This window comes from Procambarus clarkii, chromosome 2 (assembly GCF_040958095.1).
Source record: "Procambarus clarkii isolate CNS0578487 chromosome 2, FALCON_Pclarkii_2.0, whole genome shotgun sequence".
In the NCBI taxonomy this organism is placed as follows: domain Eukaryota; kingdom Metazoa; phylum Arthropoda; class Malacostraca; order Decapoda; family Cambaridae; genus Procambarus; species Procambarus clarkii.
The window spans coordinates 44,909,637-44,937,025 of record NC_091151.1 but is presented as its reverse complement, the minus strand read 5'-3'; the positions used below and the strand labels follow the sequence as shown (position 1 = coordinate 44,937,025).

The 27,389-nt window shown below is 40.2% G+C and overlaps 1 protein-coding gene across 2 annotated transcripts in view; it reads left to right on the top strand.

Annotated features, from left to right (window-relative positions):
• Window positions 1-27,389, top strand: part of LOC123762435 (serine-rich adhesin for platelets-like) — a 57,011-nt gene that overhangs the window by 20,732 nt on the left and 8,890 nt on the right. The window contains exons 4-7 of one of the 2 annotated variants that reach the window (XM_069325158.1): window positions 20,249-20,423; window positions 21,027-21,156; window positions 22,922-23,116; window positions 24,178-26,482. In XM_069325158.1, the coding sequence (XP_069181259.1) occupies window positions 20,249-20,423; window positions 21,027-21,156; window positions 22,922-23,116; window positions 24,178-24,263 (586 nt within the window). In that variant the 3' untranslated portion in view covers window positions 24,264-26,482. The remainder of the gene's footprint in view (window positions 1-20,248; window positions 20,424-21,026; window positions 21,157-22,921; window positions 23,117-24,177; window positions 26,483-27,389) is intronic. The other variant, XM_069325165.1, reaches the window with a different exon arrangement.

Genomic DNA, 27,389 nt, shown 5'->3' with positions numbered 1-27,389 from the left:
TTTCCAACTGATGTCTGATTAATGCAGTAACACTCGACCCCTTTGTTTTTGTTACACCCGCTTTTATAAAATTATAGTTAATTGGAGCCCCTTGCTATTTATGGTTATTTAACATTCCACTTGCCCACTGGGCTGACACTGTAGAGTTCCTCACGTCCCCGTGACTCGTCTGCGTGTCCAACTAGCGTGCATATTCTCTTGTTATGTCACCACCTAAGCCAATCAGCGTTAGAGAAGAGTACAAGAAAACTACTTCTATCCATAGTTTTAACAAGCAGATGTGATTAGAGAGTACTTACCTATCTGTGTGTGTACGTGTGTGTGTGTGTGTGTGTGTGTGTGTGTGTGTGTGTGTGTGTGTGTGTGTGTGTGTGTGCGTGTGTGTGTGTGTGTGTGATGTGCGTATGTTTGTGTATGTGTATGTATGTGTGTGTGTTGTGTGAATGTGTGTGTTGTGTGAATGTGTGTTTGTATCCAGAATAATAAAACCCATATTCCCGCAGTTTCAATAACAAAAAACATGACGTTTATGACGTCGAGGGAAAATTAAAGAAATAATTACTAAGAAAATGAGCAGATAAAGAGTAATTACGAAGTAACGATTGGCAACTGATAAGGAAGTAGGCGAGGCCGTGGAGAGAGTTGCCGGCGCTTGCGAAACAAGAATGGTATCCCTGGTACTATATGACAGTGCTGTGTCAGTGTCACGCATTGTCATGTCAGTGTCTGTGTGCTATTCAGTATCATATTAGAAAGTGTCATGTCTGTGTGTATCTGTGTGCGTCATTCAGTGTCATGTCAGTGCGTCGTACAGTGTGGTGTTAGATTATATCATGAAGTGTTATGTCAGTGTGTATCATGTCATGCTAATCATGTCATGTGAAGCTTCTTACTTAACAGTCAAATCGTGTCATCTAGGAACCTCTCGTTGTGTCGTGTCATCTAGGAACCTCTCGTGGTGTCGTGTCATCTAGGAATCTCTCGTTGTGTCGTGCCATCTAGGAACCTCTCGTGGTGTCGTGTCATCTAGGAACCTCTCGTGGTGTCGTGTCATCTAGGAACCTCTCGTTGTGTCGTGTCATCTAGGAACCTCTCGTTGTGTCGTGTCATCTAGGAACCTCTCGTTGTGTCGTGTCATCTAGGAACCTCTCGTGGTGTCGTGTCATCTAGGAACCTCTCGTTGTGTCGTGTCATCTAGGAACCTCTCGTTGTGTCGTGTCATCTAGGAACCTCTCGTGGTGGCGTGTCATCTAGGAACCTCTCGTTGTGTCATCTAGGAAGCCTTCGTATGTTGTCATTTTGGATCATGTTAGGTGCTCCAAATATCAATGTCACTTTAGGTACTTTTTATAACGGATTAAGTTTATGTTTTAATTTCCCATGTTAACTCATGGTTGTCCTTCATTTCTCACGCTTTCACGTGCAGCGCCTCGCTCATGTTCGGCTAGTCATGTCACGCCATGTCATGTGAATGTGTTACACTCAAATACGAACACTAAGTAGTGATGGTTGTTGTGGCTGTGGCGAAGGTGGCGGTAGCGGTGGTGGCGGTATTTGTTGTGGAAGGGGTGGTGATAGTGGTGGCTGAGGTGGTGAAGGTGGTTTTATGTTTGGTGGTAGGGTTATGTTGGTGATGATAGCGGCAGACGCGTAGAATTTGGTAGGGGTGATGGCCACCGAAGCAACAGAGATGGTTGCAGGGATGAAGGAAGACTACATGGTGGTGGTGAAGACAGTGGTGGTTGAAATGGGGAAGAAAGAGTGGTGGTTGTGGTAGTGGTGGTGGTTTCTTTGATGGTGAAGGAGATTTGGCTGTTGCAGAGATGGAGGAATAATGATGTTGGTTTCATGGAAGGTGGAGGGATGTTGGTGGTGACTGTAGTGGTGGTGAATGTAGTGGTGAAGGAGCAGTAGTGGTGCAAGCGAAGGGGAAGCCGGGGTTCAGCATCGCGTGTATTGCAAAGTTCAACCAGCAACCCCTTATACCATGACGTGTCCATAATGAGACCGACTCAGATGCCTTTTTTAAAGTCGCCCCGAGACCCATTATCCTCCCGAACCACCGAGCAGCAAACTAGCAGATCCTACTAATGTCATTTGATTCCTGAATTGCTTACTTAAAGAACTCCAATTCTACACTAATTATGTGCTCTGCATGGCAATTACGCATTTCATTAGAGTACATACTATATTGCGATGAACCAAATATGCGTTCTGTACTAATTTCCGCGGCCGATGTCTTATTTAGGTCAAGGAATTAGTACAAGGGTTATGTATTGAGCTTGAGGCGAATGTATCATGATTATATATAACAACTTATATATGTTTCTTCTCCCTGTTAACGTTAATCATTTTTTCGCGGAGTGTATTTGGAATCATTTATTTGTTTAACTGAAAACGTTGGACTGTCTCGCTCTGGACAGTACAGTGACTCCAGCACTGTACTTAGTGAGAAAATGCCAAAGGCTTAAGCTCTTCGTGCAAGCCTAAAATTCTTTGCTCAGTATTCAGATAATACAGTGGGCGAATACATATACCTCCGGAATATGCAGGTTCAGATGTTAATATGCCTGCACATATACACGCACATAGAAGAATGTGGCTACACACACACACACACACACACACACACACACACACACACACACACACACACACACACACACACACACACACACACACACACACACTCGCGGCTGAGTGGACAGCGCTCAGGGGTCGTTGTCCTAAGGGCCCGGGTTCGATTCCCGGTCGAGCCAGAAACAAATGGGCAGAGTTTCTTTCAATCTCATGTCCCTGTTCACCTAGCAGTAAATAGGTACCTGGGAGTTAGTCAGCTGCTATGGGCTGCTTCCTGAGGATGTATGTGCGGGTGTGTTAGAGAGAAAATATGTAGCAGACATAATATAGGAAAAATAGATTGGTTAGAAAGGCGGGGTCCAAGAGCTAATAGCTCTATTCTGCAGGCACAAATAGTAAATAGTATATACAATGTTGCCACAATAACCTCCCTCCCCCTCACACAACGTTTAGGGACACTGCCCACCGTGGAAAAACAGAAGATTTAACAAAAATAAACACTGATGAATAGGCTAAAATTAACTTTGTTTAACCTTGCTTTGCCTGACTTGTAATTGTCCGACATGAGCAGTTTAAGGAAGATTTTTAGCTCTTCTTGTCTACTAGATCATCCCCCCTTTCTCTTCGTTGAGCTCATCTATCCTCCCTTTCCATACCTGTTCCCTCTGTCTCCTGCTCTCCCCTTCCTTAATATTCTCTTTCACACTTCTTCTCTCCTTGTATTCTTCCTTCCATATCTGCATCCTCCCTTCGTGTCTCTCCTGTTTATGGATTCACTCTATCACAATATTCCAGTGACCACTTTCACCGTCGTCCTCGCCTCCCTTCACTGTCTTCCTCACCTTCCTTCACCACCACTCTCGTTTCCCTTCGCCTTTTCCCTTTGCACCTTTCATTACATCTTCACACATCCCTCACTCCTCCACATGATCATTTTTCGTTACCTCGTCATACTCTCCCCTCGTCCCTTTCTCCCCTTTCCCTTCGCTTTCCTCCCCCCCTCCCTTGGAGCCTCCCTTTACCCACTCTCCCCTTACCCAGACAACAAATCTGCCACACCGGCACGTCGAAGCACACATTAAGGAAAATTCGGTCCTACGTAATGTGACCCTTATGCTGGTGACTTCCTGATCAAGCCTTTGCTAATTCAGGCTTGTGTTTTCAATTTACAGCTTGCGGTGGCTAACTGCACAATGACTTACCTGTCTTTGTTATGTGACTGTTACTGTTGTTGTGTATCTGGGTATTATTGGCAAAAAAATGGCTTATTTTTTGTTGGATTATTTTTATTATAGTGTTCTTTTTAATTGCGTAATCATTCATTTAATATTTATTTTTTGGTGTAATGCTGCCTTCTGGGATTACAGGAGTTCCTTTTGGATAATTACTTAATTTTGTAATGAAAAGTAGTAATAAATTATTATCATTATTATTATTATTATTATTATTATTATTATTATTATTATTATTATTATTATTATTATTATTAAGAAATATCAGCATCATTATTCTCACTAAAACCATCGCCATTTTCTCATCTTTTACTATCAATATAATTGTACAGCAACACTTAATGTCCCAAGAATGTACGCAGGGTGAGGTGGCGTGTCACCCGGGATATGACTGCAGCTGCCATAATACACACTTAAGGGGTAATGATTTTGGACACGGCTGAGAATGAATTGTATGAAATCATGATAGTGTATATATTTAAAAAAAAATCATTAGAAATTCCGAGGGCTGTCGAGGTTGTTAAACCTTTGCTTCTCGCATTTCTTTCGTAAATTGGAATCTGAATTTGTAACTCGGTTCGGTATGTGGAACTCTTCTTGGCAATGAATCAGAAGCGAAAATAATGTTAGAAACGTCACAGGAAAGTGAAAGAGAGAGAGGGGGAGAGAGAGAGAGAGAGGAGGGGGAGAGAGAGAGAGAGAGAGAGAGAGAGAGAGAGAGAGAGAGAGAGAGAGAGAGAGAGAGAGAGAGAGAGAGAGAGAGAGAGAGAGCGTGTGGGCAAAGGGTGTGCAATAAGACAAGTTGGACGTGGATCAATGGAGCCAATTTTAAATCTGATGTAAACTATGCTCATAAAGTGGATGTTATGGAACAATTGTTGCCCCCTGGCCTGTGTGAGAGGGCCCCACTGGGCGGTGTGAGGTACTCCTTGACCGTCATTAAGGACCCACTGGCTGGTGGAAGAGACCCAATGCCCAGTGTGGGGGGAGCCCTAAGCGGTATGAGAGAACCACTAGTTGAAGGAAGGGATCCTTTGGGCCAAATGATGGACCCATTGATTGGTCGAAGGGAAGCTTTAGCTGGAGCGAGAGACCCTCTAGTCGGATCACTGTCTAGTGTGGGAGACCCTCTGACCGGTTACGAGGGACCTCCCTGGCTGGTATGCGGGGTCCATGCTCCATTACAATAACAATCCATCCATTTTGCTCATCCCAGCATCATCAGTCACCTGCCACCATCCCTATGATCAACCATCTCCGCATGATAAATTTCGTTGAATTTTGCAATGACGAGAATTATTCCTTTCGATTTAACCTTCCATTCCCTTTTCCTAGTAGCATTACCCCTACCCTTGACCCCTCCCTTTGACCCCCCTCCCTTTGGCCTCACCCCATGACCCCATCTCCCTTGACTCCTTCCCTTTCTCTTGGCACTCTCCGCTACCCTATGACCCTGTCTCGCACCCCTTATGCCAACTATAACCTCTTACCCTTCACCCTTCCTTTCCACATCCCTTGATCTTTATATGTGTTACCCTCTTTTTCCCCCGCGATCATATGCATCCCATTTCCCTTAACCCAGTCCCTCCCATCTCGTCCCCTTCCCCCCTTTCCGCCCTTTCCAGTTATTACTGAAGGAACCCTAAAATCATATTTTCACGGCACCTTATTTTAGCACGATTTCCATCCGCGTCGGGAAAGTTAATGGGAGCCAAGTGTCTAACGAGAGATAGAGCGAAGATGGTAACTATCACAGCAATGATAGTGAACATGGTGGAGGTGATCACACTGATGATAGTGAAGATCATGGAGGTGATCACAGTGATAGTGGAAATGGTGAAGATAATCTCAGTAAGTACATTGTATCAACTTCTCCACACACAGTTAATACTTGGTAATCTTGAATGCTATCGATTGCAGCGTCAAAATTTCAGTAACATTGTGAAATGGAAAGCATCGCAATTTTGACACAATGTTTAACTAATGATCATTGCCCTTGAAAGGCTAGGTGAGCTCCGTAAGTTATATTTGTCGCTTGTCAAGTAGTGAGAGAGTGGTGGTACACAGTTGACAATAAGTAAATTCTCGTTAGCCAGCAATCCAACCTCTTGTTAATGAATGAGAAACACTTTACAAGTGACTCGAAACCCATTACGTCCTATCTCTTTACTCACAAATTATTACGTTCGAACTGTACTGCTTACAAATGAATACGTTCGAACTTTACTATTCACAACTGATCCTTCGATCTTTTATGTACATTGTTTCTCCCTCATCCTGTGTTCGAAATGCACCTTTAGAAATGCTTCACCCACGTACTGCATACACAAATAATTACCAACAGAATCATAATACCTAACCTAACCTATCCTAGGCCCAAATATAAATCAAAATTATAGTATTAATACTAATTAACATTCGAGAAAATAATGTTTTTGGTAGCACATTCATACTGACTAATGTGTCTTTGATATCGACACTGGCTTGGACGAGCCCAGCCTGACGACACGTAGCTCGTTAAAAGCGTCTTAGCTCTCCAGGCTCGTGTGGCGCTCAGCTATCGAGTCGTGACATGTGGGGAACATTAGACGTGTTAAGTTAATTTCGCGATACAGAAACCTCCGTGGTCTGTGAGCGTCGCTGTTGGTCTGTGTTCTGTTTTGTTTTATATACAGCATAACTGCATTGGTAGTCTGTGTTCTGTTTTGTTTTATTTACAGCATAACTGTATTGGTAGTCCGTGTTCTGTTTGGTTTTTATTTACAGCATAACTGCATTGGTAGTCTGTGTTCTGTTTTGTTTTATTTACAGCATAACTGCATTGGTAGTTCATGTTCTGTTTTGTTTTATTTACAGCATAACTGCATTGGTAGTTCGTGTTCTGTTTTGTTATATTTACAGCATAACTGCATTGGGAGTCCGTATTCTGTTTTATTTACAGCATTACTGCTTGATAGTCTGTGTTTTGGATTGTTTTATTTAAAGAATAACTACAGTTATAGTTTATATTCTGTATTGTTTTATTTACAACATAACTGTATTTCACTTAACAAACAGTAACAGTAAACATTTGGTCGCTTACTGAAATGTCGCAATATAATGGAAATCCTTACTGTATTTGGAAATACACAGAAGCCTAATACGCATTCATTTGAATCCTTAGAGATTGGGAACCAGGGCAGGGAGGCACTCTTGGTTTGACTGATAGAACCACAGAACAGATATACAAACAAAAATTAAATATACAAACTTATCTCTAGACATGAGATAAGTTTGTATCCCGCCTACGTCATTGCTACTCCATAAACAAACCTAACTTAACCCAATCCATCCAAACCCAACTCAACATAACCTAATCTAACAAAATATGATATAAAAATATCGTGTTTTATATTTATATACATGGTGTGGGCAAGATGTGTGACGTCATAATGTTTATTCCGATACAGGTTTTAGACTTTATTGAATAAAAAAGCATGGAATAAATACAGCGTGTATGCAAAGGAAAAATCACGTTTTCATCGTAAACTTTGGAGATATCTTTAGCACACCAGATCTAAAACCACGACTCTAGCCCTTATCCTTCCCCTAGACCCCCCCCCTCCCTCCCTTATGACGTCACGAGTGGGGGGAAGCAGGGGGAGTTAATCCCGGCTCTCGGCCAGGGGGGGGGAGGGGGGATATTGACCAGCTCATGGACACAACTAGTCACGTGACTTCAGGGATTGTAAATTCCCTTGGACTGAAACTGGCGGTCGAGAATAGAGCTGTGATTGACTCTAGGACGGTTCTTGTAGCAGAGAAGAGGTCATGAACACAGACTTAACTGTAAACAGGAGTTACCCAACAAAACAAACATTTAAATTATATATATAAATACCATTGTATATATATATATAGAGAGAGAGAGAGAGAGAGAGAGAGAGAGAGAGAGAGAGAGAGAGAGAGAGAGAGAGAGAGAGAGAGAGAGAGAGAGAGAGAGAGAGAGAGAGAGAGATGCACCTCCAGGTTGCTTTTTAAGCTTCTGATTTATAGTAATTACAAAACTCAAATATTAAACCATTTAAACCATGATACGTATTAAAGAAAATAACGAGCCACTTTCCATATAACACCAACATTCAATATTGCACACAGCGTGTGTTCCCTTGCGTGGTCTCACGTTATACTCGAGATTAGCCTCCCAACCCACCTCCAGACGTCACGTGTATAAACAGAGAACAATAGTAGCAATTTCTCAAGCATTTCTTAAAGTCGAGTTAAGAGAAAATAGAACTTGGAGAGGAACAAGTGCCTTATGTATGAGCAAGAACGTGAAGCTAAATACAGAATGCGAGAAAGAAGTAAGGAAATTTATTAGGAGAAAGTGCATATTTACGCTAGAATGACTGTATAGAACTTGAATGGGATTTGAGGACAAGGAGATGGAATGTAAGGACAACACGCAGGAGAATGATGACAACGCGCTGCTGATACGAGAACACTGAGCTGTTGATATGACACTGAGCTTTTAATTTGAGACACTAAGCTGATGAAATGAAGACACTGAGCTGTTGATATGCGTACAACGTACTGGGATATGTGGACAAGGAGCTGGGATATGATAACAAAGAGCTGCGAAATGATGACAAGATAAAAACTGGGACTTTGAAGATCAGAGTTCTTCCAGTAACAGTGGTCTATGGTCTGGAACGTTTGTGGCCTGAGAAGGGAGTTTCCCCGCCGCTTACAGAGGGTGCTTTTCGTCCCTATTCCTGGATGTAATTGTGTTTTCACTAGAAATTATCATGATTACCCCTTACTGTGTTGCCTTCTTCAGTTTTTTCTCACTTGGTTTCTTATTTTTGGCCTGTCATTGGACCTATTGTTAGATCTGCCTTTTCGGTTATTACGTTGGTACGGGATGGGAATCAAGTTGTCAGCTTTTGGGACATTACTTATTGAACTGGATGCCGATGAGGCCAGGGACTTACCAGCATTGCTATGCATTGACTGCACCATGGGCATCAAGGTTCATCAAATTCAATTTCTTCAGTCTGTATATCTTCCGGTTGAACATCACGTTACTTTAGGAATCTGGGCAACTGTTCTGACGATGGTTACTTTAATTGCATTCAGCCCCCTTCCACTGCCTATCCCACAGAAGGCGAATTAATGACACGAAAATGGTGGGAATATGTTTGGTTGCCGGAGGAGTCTATGGGCCCAACTTCTCATTCTAAGTACCGTCCAAGAACTGCTACTTTCGTTATATATATATATATATATATATATATATATATATATATATATATATATATATATATATATATATATATATATATATATATATATATATATATATATATATATATATATATATTTATAATGTATTTATATACACTACCTACCAAAAATGACTATAATGTAAATAGGTAAATACGAAATAGCGAAACAGTTTGGATACCAGCTACAACAAGTGAGTTCTAATCCTTCATATATATTTGTTTGTTCCGTGAAATGTTATTTGCAGAATCTTATTCCGCCTCTGTTTGTCTGTCTGTCTGTCACACTCTCTCTCTCTCTCTCTCTCTCTCTCTCTCTCTCTCTCTCTCTCTCTCTCTCTGCGTGTATGTATGTATACATGTTTGTAATGTGCAAACTTATAACAATTCTCCAAGAAAACCCAAACTCGACCTTCCTCAACACTCAGCAGAAGAGTGTGACATGTTTACCCAAGTTGACATTCATCCTTGACACAAATACGCCGCTGACGTCACGGTTTGATTCTTTCTCCGTCAAGTTACATGCCAAAATAAACATCACTCTAGATAAGAATTAACTTTATTGACGAATAAACTTAATTTTAGTGATGTATAAACTTCTCTTACTGGCGACTTTTACAACTTAGGAGAAAGGGCATTGGAACAACTTTCACGCCACAAAAGAAATATCGGTTTATAATTTATGAAATTCACATGCAGAAAATTTATGTATAGTTCTAAGAGAAAAATAATTATGTGGTTTACTTGTAGCCAATATTCGAGTGTAATCAAAGTTTGAAGTTGTTAAGTTCTTTTGTGTGTGTGTTGTTTAATGTAGACAACGTAGGGGTGGGGGGGGGGTAAGCCTTCATCCATTTGTTTCGCCAAATTTGTAAGGTGTCTGTAATTTATATATTTTTCACTAATTTAAAATATTTTCCAATCTTCTGTTTCAAGATAACAATGACTTAATGACAAATAACATGTTCTTACATTAAGATATTAGATTCTACACGTAAACTGAAGAGCTCATAGCACAAGATATCCATACAGGATGAAAAGTCTTTATCACAGGATATAAGCTAAGTAACACAAGATGTAATTTAATAAAATATTAGGTTCTTAAAATAAGATTGTCCTCAGCACTAGATATTACGTTCTATAATAAACTGTATTCAACAATTAAATAAGTCTTCAGAGCGTGATGAAAGAACTTCAGTACAGAAACAAACCACGATATCAGAATAATGAAGCATGAGACCAACAAGTCAAATATATCACAACCTTCAAAATTCTATGCAAAGAACATCGAGCCTTCCTCTCAATATCACACCTTAGTTAATAGAAGGGCGTGGTGGCTTGTGTGTGCGTGTGCGTGTGTGTGTGTGTGTGTGTGTGTGTGTGTGTGTGTGTGTGTGTGTGTGTGTGTGTGTGTGTGTGTGTGTGTGTGTGTGAAGGGGGAGGTAATCTGAGGAAGGGAACGAGGGTGAACTTGATTGATGAAATGGAGAGGTGAGTTGAAACTTAAACCTGTCAAGCTGTTTGAGATGAGGAGAGAGAGAGAGAGAGGGAGAGAAGAGATATTAATGGCATCCCTCTCTCTCTCTCTCTCTCTCTCTCTCTCTCTCTCTCTCTCTCTCTCTCTCTCTCTCTCTCTCTCTCTCTCTCTCTCTCTCTCTCTCTCTCTCTCTCTCTCACACACTCTCACTCTCTCACTCGATACGCTCATTCACTCTTTTTTGTTCCAATTATTTAGTAAGAAAATACGTACTTGTACCAACGTTATAACATATCTTGATCAGATAGGTTAGAAAATAATTATAAATGATAGACAGTCCTCACCCCCTGCCCTCCCACTGACCTCAGCGAATCTAGGAGGGCGTGGTCCATCAGGTGTGTGTCCGGTCCATCAGGATAACGAGTAGGTCATCAGGTTTGCGTCCCATCAGGTTAACAAGGTCATCAGGTGTATGTGTCTCGTCCATCAAGGTAACGAGAATGTGATCCAGTGTGTACTCAGTCAGGAACGAGGTGTGCGAAAGTTGCTAATCAGGTAAACGATGCAGAAAGACGATCAGATATATATATATATATATATATATATATATATATATATATATATATATATATATATATATATATATATATATATATTTATATATATATATATATATATATATATATATATATATATATATATATATATATATATATATGCGAACAAGCCTGAATGATCCCGAGGACTATATGCGACTGTATATATATATATATATATATATATATATATATATATATATATATATATATATATATATATATATATATATATATATATATAAATATATATAAATATATATATATATATATATATATATATATATATATATATATATATATATATATAAATATATATAAATATATATATATATATATATATATATATATATATATATATATATATATATATGGGAAACAAACGCTGTTTCGCAACGCAAACAGCAAAACATGCGCTGTTTACGATGAGGGGACAATGACCCCTCTCTCTGTTAGGTAAGCTCAATCAGGTACCATAAGGGGAAAAATCGTCCCTTCCCTTTAGCGTAAGGTCCCTCGGGCACCTGCCTGGGTACTGTATTAATTTCTCGGGTATTGATTTCGCGAAATATATTTTTGGCTTAATGATACGTTGGGGGGAGAGACGTACGACTTCAGGGTCGGGCGCTAGTCACGACCTCTGACTCTTTGTCTACCGTATAGAGGAGATAGGGAGATGAGAGATACCAATACAGGGTAGGAGTTATAGAGGATAAAATTGGAGGAGAAATGATTAATGGTAAATTCAAGTTACAGATAACAATTCGGATAATTTCAAGGTTATCAACTGGGAAACCCAAAACTAGGTACTGGACGTGCTACAGTACTCCCTAAGAATTCTGCAAGATTCCCGGAAAGTGTTGCAACTGTCCCTGAAAGTGCTACAGAACATCTCTGGTTAGATAACAAATGGAAAGAAAGGGGTAAATAGATGATTGAAAATAAGGGAGAGTGCAAGGGAGGGGATTCCTAATCCCTGTACGATTTCGAACCCCCTAAGGATTACTCATCACCAGACTTGTATTACATAATAGTATGATCTCGAAAGAGGCCAATAGCTCGTGTATATATATATATATATATATATATATATATATATATATATATATATATATATATATATATATATATATATATATATATATATATATATATATATAATAGTAGGAAAAGTAAGTTAGTGCAGCAGGGAGGGTAGGAGAGGGCAGCAAAGACAGTAAGTGATACAGAAGAGAGGACAGAAGGTGCAGAAGATTTCAGAGCTTTGTCTATAAAATTTCGACCTGCCGCTAATGGCTCTTTTGTTCCAATACTCTCCTGAAGCAAAATCCCTGTATACAAAGTAATCCTATTTTTAAAAAGTCCCTTCGCCTTCATTTTTCATTCAGCATAATTTACTTACATAATAATATATTCATTTATACATCATATTTGTTTAATTTTTCATACACTTACTCCATGTTTACCAACATAAATCCTTCTCCACGCTCTCATACATCGCATTGCTCCCAACTTCTTATCTTCCTGCTATATGAAAATGGTGAATGGAATCATTTTATCCGAGCCGTATCTGGGAGCATGAGGGGCGAGAGTTACAACGACGGTTTCTCACTAAATTCTGACTTAAATTCTTATGATGAAATCCTACCATTACGTACGATTTTCTGGAGCTTGGTGTTTTATGCCCGTGAGAGAATAAGTGAAAATATGAACGTGTGGAGAGGAGTGTGGTGTGTTTGTATGGAGAAGTGAGTGGTTTGTTTGTGTGGAGAGGTGAGTGATGTATTTGTGGGGAGAGGGGCGTGAAGTGTGTGAGAAGAGGTGCCTGGTTAGTGCCTAGTGTAGAGAGCACTAACTCGAATTGTGCCGTTTGCATGTGGCTGAAAATCGTTAATAATTGTATAATTTTCATTAACGCAATAGTACTTTTGTGGCTGGAGCGACCGAAATTTTTACTTTCGAAGTATGCAAAAAAGTTCTTGTTTCGGGAAAATGTGAGTCTTCTTCGCTCTTAATGGGGAGGACAGTGAGTACCTGTTGGTGCTTAAGGGGGAAGAGGAGCGTGCTTTTTCCCATTTATCCCTCCCCCTCTCCCCCATTATCTCTTTCCATTATCATTTCCCCTTATCCCTTCCCCTAATCCCTTACCTTTTTGCTAGCCGTTTATCCCTTTCCCCTTGATCAAGTCTGTCGTTACTCATTAAGTATCGGCAGACCCATTAACTCTCATTACAGTCGTTAATACCTTTGAATTCCCCAGCCTTCGCTCTGAACGGCTTTGGAAGGAAATATTGAATTAAACTTTGAAGAAACGTTTCTCAAAGTTTGCCGGAGAGTTCTATCAAAATGATAATGGGTAATGTGCATGTCTATTGTGAAAATCTGGGCTAACTAGAATGTTGATATATTAAAGTTGAAATGATTACCGGATTACTAGATATGCTATAAGGGAATATATCGATATATATGAGGAAAAATATGTGGCCGAACTTTGAATGAAAACAGCCAAAGTTTTAGTAAAAATATGCTAACTTTAAGAGCTAATCTCATTAACATTTATATGGTGGCCCTCACTACCGCCTCTGTTGCACATTGAATAATGTTCGTTAGAGTGATTTTGAAAAATAAAAACAATGTCATTTAATATTATTCAAATTTATTGGCACGGAAAATACAATTATGGCCATTATAAAGTTGCAAAAACACGAAAACCTATAGTTTTATATTTCAGTATTTGCGGCAATAAGTTTACATATATCTTTTACTATTTCGCTACCTTTGCGGCTTCAAGAGATTGCGTAAAAAGCAGAGAAAAGATCACAATAATTTTACGGAAACGACTAAGCCAGCCCTACATATATAAAAATAATTGAAAGTGACAATGTTTAGGTTTATCAAGGACCTTCGTCCAGAACGGACCCAAACTTCTTCATTTAATTACATATGTGGTTTGGGTTATATGTATATTTTAATTTGTATTAACAGTAACTAAGTAAAGTTTAGAGTAATTGTAACTCATTAAGATGTCAACCTCGATCTAGCAAAAATTAGTGTCAGTTAAAATTTTTGTAAACAAACTAACACATAAATTTTTAACTGCTCAGTACTGAATAATAACGTTTGTCTTGGTGGCTCCAACGTCATGCTGATAAGCTAAATGAGAGGCCTGAGGCAATACCATTGTGTGAACACCTCTAATATTTAGCTTATTAATTAATCCATTCCTTCTTTACGAGGCAATTTTAAGGTCTTCATCAAACAAAAATAATTATAACTTACGAAAAAACTTAGAATGCAGCAGTCTTAATTAATAACATCTAATGGGTTCTGATAATAATCGTTCTAGATTATCTCCATGAATATCAATGTGAATGTAATTATGTCGCTTATTTGCATGAATTAACGCTAGTGGGTGAAATAATATTATTTAAATTTTGTTTATCCTTCGGTCTCTGTCTCTCTGTCTCTCTCTCTCCTCTCTTTCTTTCTCTCTCTCTCTCTCTCTCTCTCTCTCTCTCTCTCTCTCTCTCTCTCTCTCTCTCTCTCTTTCCTTTTACCACAAAACTAAAAAGCTTCAAGGGACAAGTTTCTGAAAGTAATGCTCCGGACGTAAAACTCTGGAGGTAAGGCTCTGGAAGCGAGACACTGGAAGACAGGCTTTTGAAGCAAGGCTTTGAAAGCAAGATTCTCCAAGTAAGCTTCAAGTAGCAAGGCTCTGGATGTAAAGCTTCGGAAGCAAGTTTCTGAAACCTTTCTCTAGGAAGCAAGCATCTGGAAGCAAGCCTTTAAAAACAAGGCTCTGGAAGCAAGGCCCTAGAAGCAAGGCTCTGAAATCAATTCTCTGGATGAAGGACCATCTTCTTCAGGTTATCTTGAAATGATTTCGGGGCTTAGCGTCCCCGCCGCCCGGTCCTCGACCAGTCCTCCTTTTTGTTACATATCCCCAGGAAGCAGCCCGAAGCAGCTGTCTAACTCCCAGGTACGTATTTACTGCTAGGTGAACAGGAACATCAGGGTGAAAGAAATTCTTCCCATTTGTTTCCGCTAAGAATCGAAAACGGAACCTTAGGGCCATGAATCCCAAGCGCTGTTCACTCAGCCGTCAGGCCCCGTAATAAAAATCCCTAGAAGCAAGTCTCTGGAATCAAGTTTCTTGAAGCAAGTTTCTTGAAGCAAATTTCTAGAAGCAAGGCGCTATAGGTAAAACAGAATACCACGTCCACAACCCCCTGTATCAAGTTTTTCTGTGTGGAAGCATAATTCGTTCACTTTCTTTTCTCCTAGAGTTTAACAGAGACAGGAGCGTGTTCCTCGAGACTGCACTAATTTGTTAATAGTTTCAAGAAGCCCATTATTCTTGTCTTGTGACTAAGAGAGAGTCGTCGCTGGAGAAAGAAAGTGGAGCAAGTTGGATCATGAAGAGAATGTGTTTGTGTGTGTGCAAGAGAGAGAGAGGGGGGAGGGGGGAGGGGTGCGCAAGTGCTGGAGAGCAGTCTCCTTAGCAAAAAGAATCACACACGCTCACACACGCACTCGGGTGCCCAAGTTTAAACACACGCAAGACCAACTAACAAGTATATCTCTTGTTGTTACGTAACGACCCTCAAACACACGAGCAAATAAGAGGTAACACAACAAGTCCTGTTTTGCTAAACACAGGACCAGCAAAGCATTCATTAACACAATGAAAGATTCATACTCACTCACACACACACACACACACACAAACACACACACACACACACACACACACACACACACACACACACACACACACACACACACACACACACACACACACACACACACACAGTTCACACACCCCAACATTCAACAATCCAACTAATCCACCACAAACCCCAGCTCTCCTCCCCACCAAACAATCCTCCCCACTCCTCTCCCCACAACCTATCCACCAATCCCCCTTTCCTTCCCTCTCCAGTACAGTCCACTAAACCCTCTCATGACCTCGCCTGGTAATGTGTAATCTTATCACAACATCAGTACAATTTAGTAAGGACGACGCTCAAAATAACCTAATTGCAGGTAGTGCATAAATTACCAGACATTGCAACGCTATAAACACACCTGTTGCGTGCTAATGGATGACACTCGTTTTGTTGAACTGTAAGTAAAAATATAATATACATATACATACATGAAATGTATGAATATCAATAAAATGTATTTTTTTTCATTTGAGGCTTGGCATATATATATATTCCTGTTTCAGCTAAGTTTAAGAGTAGAATATACTTATTCACGGATGTATTGGCAGGCCTACGTGGGTACAGCGATACGCAGATGTTCATTGTAATGTCATACCCTTGTATTCTATTATGACTTGACAGCCACTTTATAAGTATTTGGCGACTCTGATGTTTGAGAGGGAGCGTGGATAGTCCTACACGAGTTCATTGATATGTGAGCCTGTTAGTACAAGGGTGTATTACTAAAAGGTCAATATTGGTTTATTGACAGTGTAACATGATTTAGTTATGCATGGGGTACATTCATACACAGATGTTTAATAGACATACTAAGGCATATTGAGTCTTTTTTATTGATACACTTGTCTCTTGAAAGACAAACATAAGTCTATTGGTAGACAAACATAAGTCTATTAGTAGACAAAGATCTATTGATAGACAAACACGGGTCCATTGAGACAAACACGGATTTATTAATAGAAAAACATGGATCTACTGATACACTGTCGAATTGCACGAGGCAGTTGAACTGCTGTCAACAAGCGGATTGCTCCTCATGAAGAGCTGGTTCTCCCTAGTATTCTAGCACCTCTCTCTCTCTCTCTCTCTCTCTCTCTCTCTCTCTCTCTCTCTCTCTCTCTCTCTCTCTCTCTCTCTCTCTCTCTCTCTCTCTCTCTCTCTCTCTCCCCCCAATGTTTCTCCATCACTGCCCGCACTGACAGTTGGAAGCCTTCCTCTTGTTCCATCTGAAGTGATGTCCTCTCATTTATGTTGATATTCAGAGAGACTGGAAAGCTTACGGAATCATGCTTCGTGTTAAAGAGCAAATGAGGTGCTGAACGGTAGAACGACGGTCTCACTTCATGCAGATCGGCGTTCAATCCCCGACCGTCCAAGTGGTTGGGCACCATTCCTTTCCCCCCGTCCCACTCCAAATCCTTATCCTGATACATTCCAATTGCTATAAAGTCGCAATAGATTTGAGCTTTCTCCCTGATAGTTCCCTCCCCTTCCCTCTTCCCTGTGATGCATTGTTTGAAAGAGGAACTCTTCGTTTATTTGATAATTTTTTAAACTTTGAAGTTCCTCTTTATTTCTCTAGCATATGGGGAATGCACAAATCATTGGCGTTACCAGCGTATCGCGGGGGCAGGACGGGGAATACAATGGATTTTGTTAACTAACGTAATTGGTTGTTGACGAATCGGTGGTCTTCACTGTTTTGACTGGGTAATACTGCCAACTCTAATGATCGTAAAGGGTAAAATGTGGACACTTTTTTTACAATTTATTTGTAATATTTGTGTCACACGAAGTACTGAATTAATTGAAAGTCTTATTAAGTTAACGCTGTTTTGGTTATGTGAATGTGAATCGGACTGAGCAAGATTTTAAGTTACCGGTATATAGTTGTAATTTATATCATATAATCACATAACAGATTCAATAATTGGTTATACAGACGTGGGTCCAAATTGGCACTTCCTCCTGCCAAATCCACATTGGTTCTACCAACCTGAGAGATCCACATTTGCTCTACCAACCTGAGAGATCTGCATTGGCTCTACCAACCTGAGAGATCCACATTGGCTCTACCAACCTGACAAGTCCACATTGGCATTACCAACTTTCCAGTTTCCTGTAGCACTATCACCCTGACGGTGTGTCAGGCTGGAAGTGCTCGGAGTGTGAGTCTCCGTATTGACGGGGTGTCTGGGTGTCCCTGGGAGGGTCTACAAGTACTTAGCGTGCAACAGCCGCCAAACACCTGACATCACTACACCCTCATTACTCGAAGAGGTATAATTCTACGTGGAAGGTGATTACATTGAATTGTTAAGTCGATAATGTAATTATAGCACTACGAGGAACCATAAGAGGGTTGACTATCGTGTACTGGGTGTGGTTGGTGGCCAAGGCCAAGGAGGTTTCAAGTTAACCATGGTTAAGCAGGTTAACAGTTGAGTTATTCATTTTCATCCTTGTTATTGTGACTTATTCTCTACACAATGTTGTGCTAAGTTTTAGGGGTCAAAATATAATTTAAAATATCGTGATGTTATTAACGGTATGTTCTAGAGGTCATAGACTTTTGTTCGTTTAAATAATATTTTCATCATTGTTGTTTGAACAGAAATATAGACATAAAGGAAAATCAATATACACATTAGAAAAAGCCGTGAAGTTTTGAGTCACCCTGAGCGAAAGTTGTTACATTCTTGCCTATAATGTGAACTGGTTTAGTGTGAACTGGTTCTAATTCAATGGTGTTTACCCATTTATTGGTTCTTGTCCCAATAATATTACACTGAATGGCTCCTATCCCCGGTTTTCTAACATTTAATAATTAATACAGTTTGATTTTATCAAGTTTCTTGTAATGAAAATTAATCACTTATAATTTACTTATATGCTTTACATTCTTTCTCAAAATTTAATGATTTCTTCAATTGATATATATATATATATATATATATATATATATATATATATATATATATATATATATATATATATATATATATATATATATATATATACAGGAAGAGAGAAAGAGAGAGAGAAAGAGAGAGAGAGAGAGAGAGAGAGAGAGAGAGAGAGAGAGAGAGAGAGAGAGAGAGAGAGAGAGAGAGAGGGGGGGGGGAACAGAGAGAGAGAGAGAGAGAGAGAGAGAGAGAGACAGAGACAGACAGACAGACAGACAGACAGACAGACAGACAGACAGACAGACAGACAGAGAAAGAGAGAGAGAGAGAGAGAGAGAGAGAGAGAGAGAGAGAGAGAGAGAGAGAGAGAGAGAGAGAGAGAGAGAGGAGAGAGACAAACACAGAGAGAGACAGAGACAGACAGAGAGAGAGAGAGAGAGAGAGAGAGAGAGAGAGAGAGACAGAGACAGAGACAGAGACAGAGACAGAGAGAGAGAGAGAGAGAGAGAGAGAGAGAGAGAGAGAGAGAGAGAGAGGCGTTGAGACGGAATTACGGAGAACTATGATCTAACCGGAGTTATGGTTTTTCTGCAGATCGGGAGACACTGCGGACTGCGATACCTCTGGGTACGGTGTTCCCATGGGTACCTCGCTAACCCCTCGCTTTTATCCCGGTGCTCCTCTGCTTACTCGGTTCCATAACCTCATGCTCGGCCCCACGCTTTATTTTTAATGATGTAGATTAGAGGCCTAGAAATGTAGGTGCTGCTTGCTTTTATTTCTCTCGTCGTCGTCGTTTTGAGGGAGAATTAACTTTTTATTTTTGTTTAGACATTGAATAGTTTGGATTAGCTAGTACTATGTATCCAAGTACTTTAAGGATTTTGTCTAGTAGAAACATTGTCACTGACCAGGACTCTATATATATTTTGTGAATGAATTCTGGCTTACTGTTAACATAACAGGATCAGCCGTACATTGCTATTGTAGAATGCTTGTGCTTCCTCTAGATCGGTTTAATATTTTATGGAACCCAAAATAAATACTAGATAAATTAAAATAGTTCTATTAGGTAGTTCAGAATATCATTCATGTTGAGAAAAATAGTTAAAATCTGTCGCAGTAATTGGGTTCTTAAAGATAACAAACCAAAGAATAGCAAGATCTTGTCCTGTTTATTATTTAGCTCTTTTCTGTCATACATTTGACCAATGTACCTGACCCGCGTCATCCGGCCATAACAACATTGACACCCTCTTTTCACGCCCTCTTCTGCAGTTATCCCCAACTTTCCTGACGTCGAAAAGCACACATTAACTCTTCCAGTCTAACCTTACCTTGCCCTGTTCATCTCGTCTTTCACACCCCTGCTACAAATCCCTGAACTCTCTAACCTTGTCTTGTTAATCTTGACCGCTCACGCCTTCCCATCTACAAGTCTCTACAACTCGCCCTACCTACAGGCTGGCCCCGGATATCGTGGTGGACGACCTCGGGGAACCCACACCGGTACACCGGGGTAGGTCGGACTACGAGGCGCATAAGGGCGGAGGCAACGACAAACTTCCAATCGTCCTCCTACAGGGATTTTTCAGGGGCCCGGGAGGCAGGTCGCCGCATCATCGTCGACCCTCCTTCGTAAGTTGTCATAGTTCTTAGTTCGTCAATTGCCAATCCCGTTTTTTCGTGATGTGTCATAACATCTTCATCCTTCAGTTCCTTTGTTCTTTCTCGGTCAGCTGTCATATTCCTCTCCAGTTACCATGTTAATTCTTTCATCCAGGTGACGTACCCAAGTATGGAACAAATAATTTAACTTTTGGTGTGGCTTTAATGTACGCTTCGCTCGGTCAGTCAGGTTAAGTGTCATTGAATGTGGCCATGTATAACTGGATGTGTGACCTTGATAAACCATAACAAGTTCTTGCCATCCGATAGATTATACTAATGATCATAAATTATTATTTTAAATACAACCCGTTTCATATTTGGCCATGTATGAAGACCAGCATAAATTAAGTGGTGTAAGTGTTCATCACTTGGGGTAACAAGGTTGTGTTGACCAAACCACACACTAGAAAGTGAAGAGACGACGACGTTTCGGTCCGTCCTGGACCATTATCAAGTCGATTATGTCTCTTCCCTGATCGTCGACTCTTCACTTTCTAGTGTGTGGTTTGGTCAACATTTTTCAGCCACGTTATTGTGACGCCTCGTTTGCATAACATGGTTGTGTTGCAGAGTGTGAGCGAGATGACCCTACCCCCTCACCTGGTGGACGTGACTTCTGTGCTCCGCGGCGCCCTGCCTGTCTTGCCGCGCTCCCTAGCCGCCCTCTGCCTCACCCTCAATATTCTCCTCCCTGGTCTAGGTGAGTCTCCCCGCCCGTTCTCCCTGGTCTAGGTGAGTCTCCCCGCCCGTTCTCCCTGGTCTAGGTGTGAGTCTCCCAGCCCGTTCTCCCTGGTCTAGGTGAGTCTCCCCGCCCGTTCTCCCTAGTCTAGGTGAGTCTTTTCGCCTCTCCTACTTGTCTAGCTTAGTCACACCTACTTTTTCATAGTCATACAAATACTGTATGGCTTGTTGTATCTTAAGTGTATATTGCATACATCGTCTGTTGCAATCCCATGTTGTAGCCATTATTGCACCATTCATGTTTTTTGCTTGTATCACCTGTAGTCTCGCGCGTCACTGTATCTGCTGCTAGATACCCCTGCTGTAGCACGTGACTGCTTTAATTAATACATGTCACCGGTTGTATAATATATCCAGTATTGTATCACAAGTTGTTGTTTCTTCCCTATGGCATCACATACTGCATTACCTGTTACACCCGCTGTTGTATCATTAACTTCCCGTTGCTTTTTCGTATGCAAAACCGCTTCATCCAGCTTCCTCACTTTAATGTATTCCCTGGTGTTCATTTAGCTTTACGACACCCATGAGCGAATAGCGAAAATCTAGCACTCCTAAAAGCCCCAACTTGAAACTATTGATTCCTTTATAAATAACTTACGGCCTTTCGAGCACTATGCTTACACTGATTACTCTGTTCAAATGTTAAAAGATCTCATTGCAGCAGTCTGTAGAATATACAGTGATAATACTTTATGGACTACTATTGTAAGACTGAACATCTGGCTTAGTTCCACACATGCAGAATTAGCTGCACTACAACTTGCCACTAACACTGATAAAATATAGGAATAATTTTCTGTGAATTAAAGTTTGCTCTTCAACCACCTGAAAACCCAAAATGCAAAATAGATACTAGGAATGTTGTAACATCCATTATAAACAACATAATTAATATAGAACAAGAGTTTGTCTTATATGTATGGATAATATCTCACATAAGTGTTGTCCAACATGATAATATAACATAAGAGGAATTATTAAGATAAGCCTGAAAGTGAGCTAGACATAGGTATTCCAATCTCTGTTGCAAAACTCGCACTATTTTAGGAAATTAAGGATGGCAGAAGAACAATCACTGACACTTAAAGGGCAGAGAGCACGAGTAAAACATTTACGATTAGTTTAGAACCGAGAACTATACATTCGAACAGCACAAAACATCCACCAGACAGAGTGATATTTTAACACTCTCCTACGCTATATATGTGAGTGTCCTGTTGTCAATAACTTCAGACGAAATGGGAGGAGATACCTTGAGCTCTGTAACTACTTCACACATTCACGAATATTGGTAGACATTCTTGTGCTCTACCCAACGTTTGCTAGTGCAGTCTAGTAGATTAGAGTCGCATCTCATGTTCTCTCCTGATTCCTTGTATGACTAACTATCCTGTGAGGTGGGGAAACTAGGTGAATTCACAGCCAGCGTTTGATTTATACTCTATAATCCTTCACGAATAATAGGATAACAGCACATTGCTGAAGGTTCGTTTGTTAATAACAAAAACATAACGGATCCCGTATATAAAGACCACTTTTCATTACTAACCAACCTTTTGTCTATAAGATTCCTCCTTCTGGTCTGTTAAAACAGGTCTATTTCAGCATGGGAGCGTGTTGAAAGCGGCACTCATTGTATGGGGAAACTCTGGTAGGGGGTAGAATGTTAATAACATGCGTTAACCCATGCAGTAACACCCGCTCTGCCCTCCACCCAACAGGGACTGCGGCCAGTGGGTGGCTGGGCCTCTGCTGGGGCAGGAATCGCATGGGGACTATGGAGACGACTGGCCATCGCTTCACCTCAGTGGTGGTGACTGCAGTCACCGGCTTCGTCCAGCTCTTCACCGTGACATTCTTCCTGGTCGGGTGGTTCTGGGGAGTGGCGTGGGGCATCCTGCTCGTCTCCATAGCCAGTGAGTGGCAGGGTCGGCCCAGCGGCCAGGCCCTCGAAGAGTAGGGTCACAGGCAGGAGATGGACGAGGCTTGGATAGAAGGACATGGTTCGATGAGATAGAATCCTTGGGGATAGGGAAAGCGGTAAATGGTAGGATTAATTGCCTGAGGTTGCACATCGATAGATTAATGTGTATTTTTTTTTTTAGTTGTGGTCGTGAAGTGTATATAGTACTAACTAATTAATTAGATGATTTTTTTGCGTAAGTGCTCGAGAGTTGTGTGGCACTTTTTGTCACCTGTTAGAATATACGTAGGCAGTAATACCCGAGTATTTTTTTTTTTAGAATAGATCTGGTGCTTATATTTTAATAGTGGATGTCCGAATCTCAAGTTTTTTTTTTATATAGTTTCTTGTAGTCCACATGCAATACATACACGCTGCCTGCATACACGAGCTTTGCAAGACGCACAAACACACACACACACACACACACACACACACACACACACACACACACACACACAAACTAACTAACTAATCAAACAAGAATACTCGTCACAGACAGGCATATAACCAGGTCAGACCAAGCAACAGTAGTCTTAGCTGTGTCATTAGGGCTTCTTATGTCATACCTCAACATTCATAACACAAGTTCCTATTCACTAACAAGCAAAACTTGTGTCATTTAGCTTTTCAGTGACAAAAAATACACAAAATTAAGCCATGGCTCATATTTAAATAATTGTAGAAGCATATATTCTTGTACTAAAATATAATCTTTTGGGACTTATTAATATAAAAGTATATATTTATCTAAATATGAACTGTACTTAGAGTACACTTTAATGCTTGTTTTTATAAGTATAACTGATGCGACGTAGTACTGCAGATAATTTATAACTAGAAAAGCTTTGAATTTTGAAGTAATAATTAATTTGAATCTAATGCAAAGTTTGATAAATTAATTGCTATTTTATTGTAATTCTATGATAATCATTAGTATTATTAGCATTATTATTAGAATTATCTTTTTAATAATAATTAGTAATTTGTAGAGCTTTTGTTATTGTTTTTCAGACAAATACGCCCACTTCCTCTCCGAGCACCGCACCTCCCTCACTGGAGCTGTCAGTCTGGAGATGTTGGCGGTCAACGCCAGCTGAATCCTGTCAAGTTTATTGACGTCGCAACAACGCAATAACGTTTATGAGACGTTGTATTTGCGATGTGTATTTGCTGGGCCACTTCTAAAGCCACACTTGAAACTTCAACAGCTTCCTGAAGCCTCATAACACCTGATGCCGCCACACATGTATGGTTACTTCTGATGAGATCACATTTCAGACCATGGGTGAAACCATACCATTTCATGCAATAGTTTTGTATATTTTTACTGATCTATTGTTTTAAAATTCCTGTAATGTATTTGCAAGTTGAGGAAAAGTAGCTGCAACTGCGTGTTAAATAGTCTTGGAAATCATATTACATGTCCTTATAATTTATAGTTCGATTTTTTAAGTTTCTCGTTGTATCAAATTTTTAATCCGTAATAATATATTTTATTTATTTGTAATATATTATCATTCGTCAAGCAGGTAGTGTTGGAATCACACTTAAGCTCACGATAATATTTGTCCTTGTGTGTTTGTGTGTGTGTCGTGCCAGTTTAGAGAGAGGCCAAGTGACGTTTGAGAGAGTTTAAGTGACAGTCTAAAGAAGCCTGGTGTCAGTTTTAAAGTGGTCACGTGGCAGTCTAGTTAAGTCAGGCGGCAGTCTAATAAGGTCAAGTGGCAGTAAAGAGAGGTCATTTGGAATTTTTGGGTTTGGATACCTTTGACCATGCTTGACCATACTAATGTGTTTGGTTCGTTGCTCCTAAACACCCGAAACAATCATGATATTAACCTTGAATGTGAGACGCGATTGGGAAAGGCAGTTTTGTTCCTTATTCAGATCGTTTCATGCGACGAGCTTGTGAATGCAATGTGTGTGCAATGTTAGGATATAAGTAGCAGGACTTAGAAATTGATGTTTATATACGGTACGATTGTTATATTAGAAGATTAGATACCTGGCTTTTATGTGATATTTGTTCAGTTTGTGATAAGTGGTTAATTTTGAAAACATTGAAGTTATTTTTGCGCTCTGAACGTTGGGATTCTGAGGAGCACCGGTGGATCATTTAATAATATATAAACAGCAAACCACAATAGTCTGGGGTAACATTTCATTCACTTGGACCGACAGAGACTCGAACACTGTCTAAAAAAGGCGAGACATTCATCTAGTCAGAAGAATGACGGTCTATGCTTTAGTGGACACAAAGTTTGTTAATTGTTATTTCGCTGTTATAGCGTCGTAACAGCAGAAAATGGTAACATAATAACATTGTGGCTATGTAGTATCTTTGTAAGAAGATACTTAGTGACGTCACTTGCAGGCAAGTGATCTGCTTTGTTCTGGCATTGACGATGAGTTTGTTAGTGGTTTAATTTTCCATGATCGGGGACGGGAAACCCTAACCATCGACTAACAATCTCCAGGACGCAACCCGCAACCGTTGACTAGCTCCCAACTATTTATTGCTAAGTAAACAGAGGCATCTAGTGTAAGGAAACATGCCTAAACGCCTCGCCCTGCCCGGGAAACGACCCCAAGATCAATTGGTTGTGAGCCGACGTCAGTAAAGAAATTCTCTTGGAGTTTTTGTCCTACCAGTAGAAGGTTGCCAACACGAACTGAGGAAAGCTTACAGTAACTTCAATATACGCACTGATGATAGACTGCAAGCAATTTCCTGGTCTATCTATGCTATTATCCAATGCAACCTAACTGCATTTCCATTTCTAAACACCAACATCTCTTGTCTCTATCCGTACTCACATAAACCTCAGTACGTTTATTATTTGCAAGGGCACAAGCGGTTTACACGTAACGATGTACGTGTACATCGATGCAGGTCTGGGGTCTTTGGCACATCAGAGACGGCGGTTAAACAAGGCAATGAGTGGCGGCTCACCGTAAGAGCTGCTTAACTACAGTTCCCCCAGACTCTCACTGCCGGGCGTATGACTCCATCAACTTCACACTAGAATAATAAGCAACTGACAAATGGGTCTTAACAGAAGTCTTTATATGTTATTTGCAATATATTTATAACCAAATTTTGACATTTTTCAATAAAACGAGACAAAAATAGAGGTTTCGTACTGTACGATAGTGTAGGAGTTATTGGCGTTACATCTGGCATGGATGAGTTGCAATTGGGACGGGCTCACCATAGCCCGTGCTACATGGACACTTCGTTCTGAGTAGCTAAATCTGAAACAACAACAACATTGCAATTGGTGCGGCCCCATTGCCGGCCTACGGGAGTTATAAGGTGTGTCTATGAATGTCTTTTGTTTAATTATGTTTTATTTAATTATTTTTATTTTAATATTTTTTGTTTATACTGCTGTGTGTAGCTTGTATTGACATAGTCACTCCATTCCATTTGTACACGATCTGCCACTACAAGGCATTGTAATGATCGCAGGGCAACCCAGTTGGTGTCGCCGGCCCTGAAGTGCTAGTTTATTAGACGGTGTCAGTCATCCTTTAAGTGAACATACTGCCATAATACTGTCATAGCAGCATGCACAGCACCCGCTCCCCGCCTCTTATTCCCAATAGAAGCTGCCACGTATGGGCCAATAGGCCTGCGGTTTCTATTGAACATAAAAATAAAAGAAAGAAACCCCATTGGGTTGTTCATCAACTCCCTTGTACCCGTCCCCAACTAGGGCGGTTCATCCACTGTACCTGTTCCCAGCTTGGACTCGCTTAGCTGTCAGAGGTACAATGATGGCTGAGTTAGGTCACGTGTTTAGATTCATGGCCAATAACTGCCAGAAATTCAACTTATTCTCCAAAATAATAGTACATATATCGACAGTTCTGACATGGATTCAAAAGATGAACTGCGAGACAAAAGAAAAGAATTACCCACTTTTAATATTTATATTTTACGGACATAACATACACAACAGCCTAATTTAACCTCTCCTGGACTTAATATAAACAATCGTAGGCCTAATAAATGCAATCTTAGGCCTTATATTTATATGAACTAAGCCTTTGTAAGCCTAGATTTACTTAGTTATTTCTTGGCCTGTACAATATCAAAATTGTAAAATTTGGCTTTTGTTAGAGCACCACAATCCACTTTTTTGTACTTATAATCCTCAGTCGCTATACTGTATATTTTATAATTTTTTGAAGAAGCATACAACAGCCTTCAAGAATAC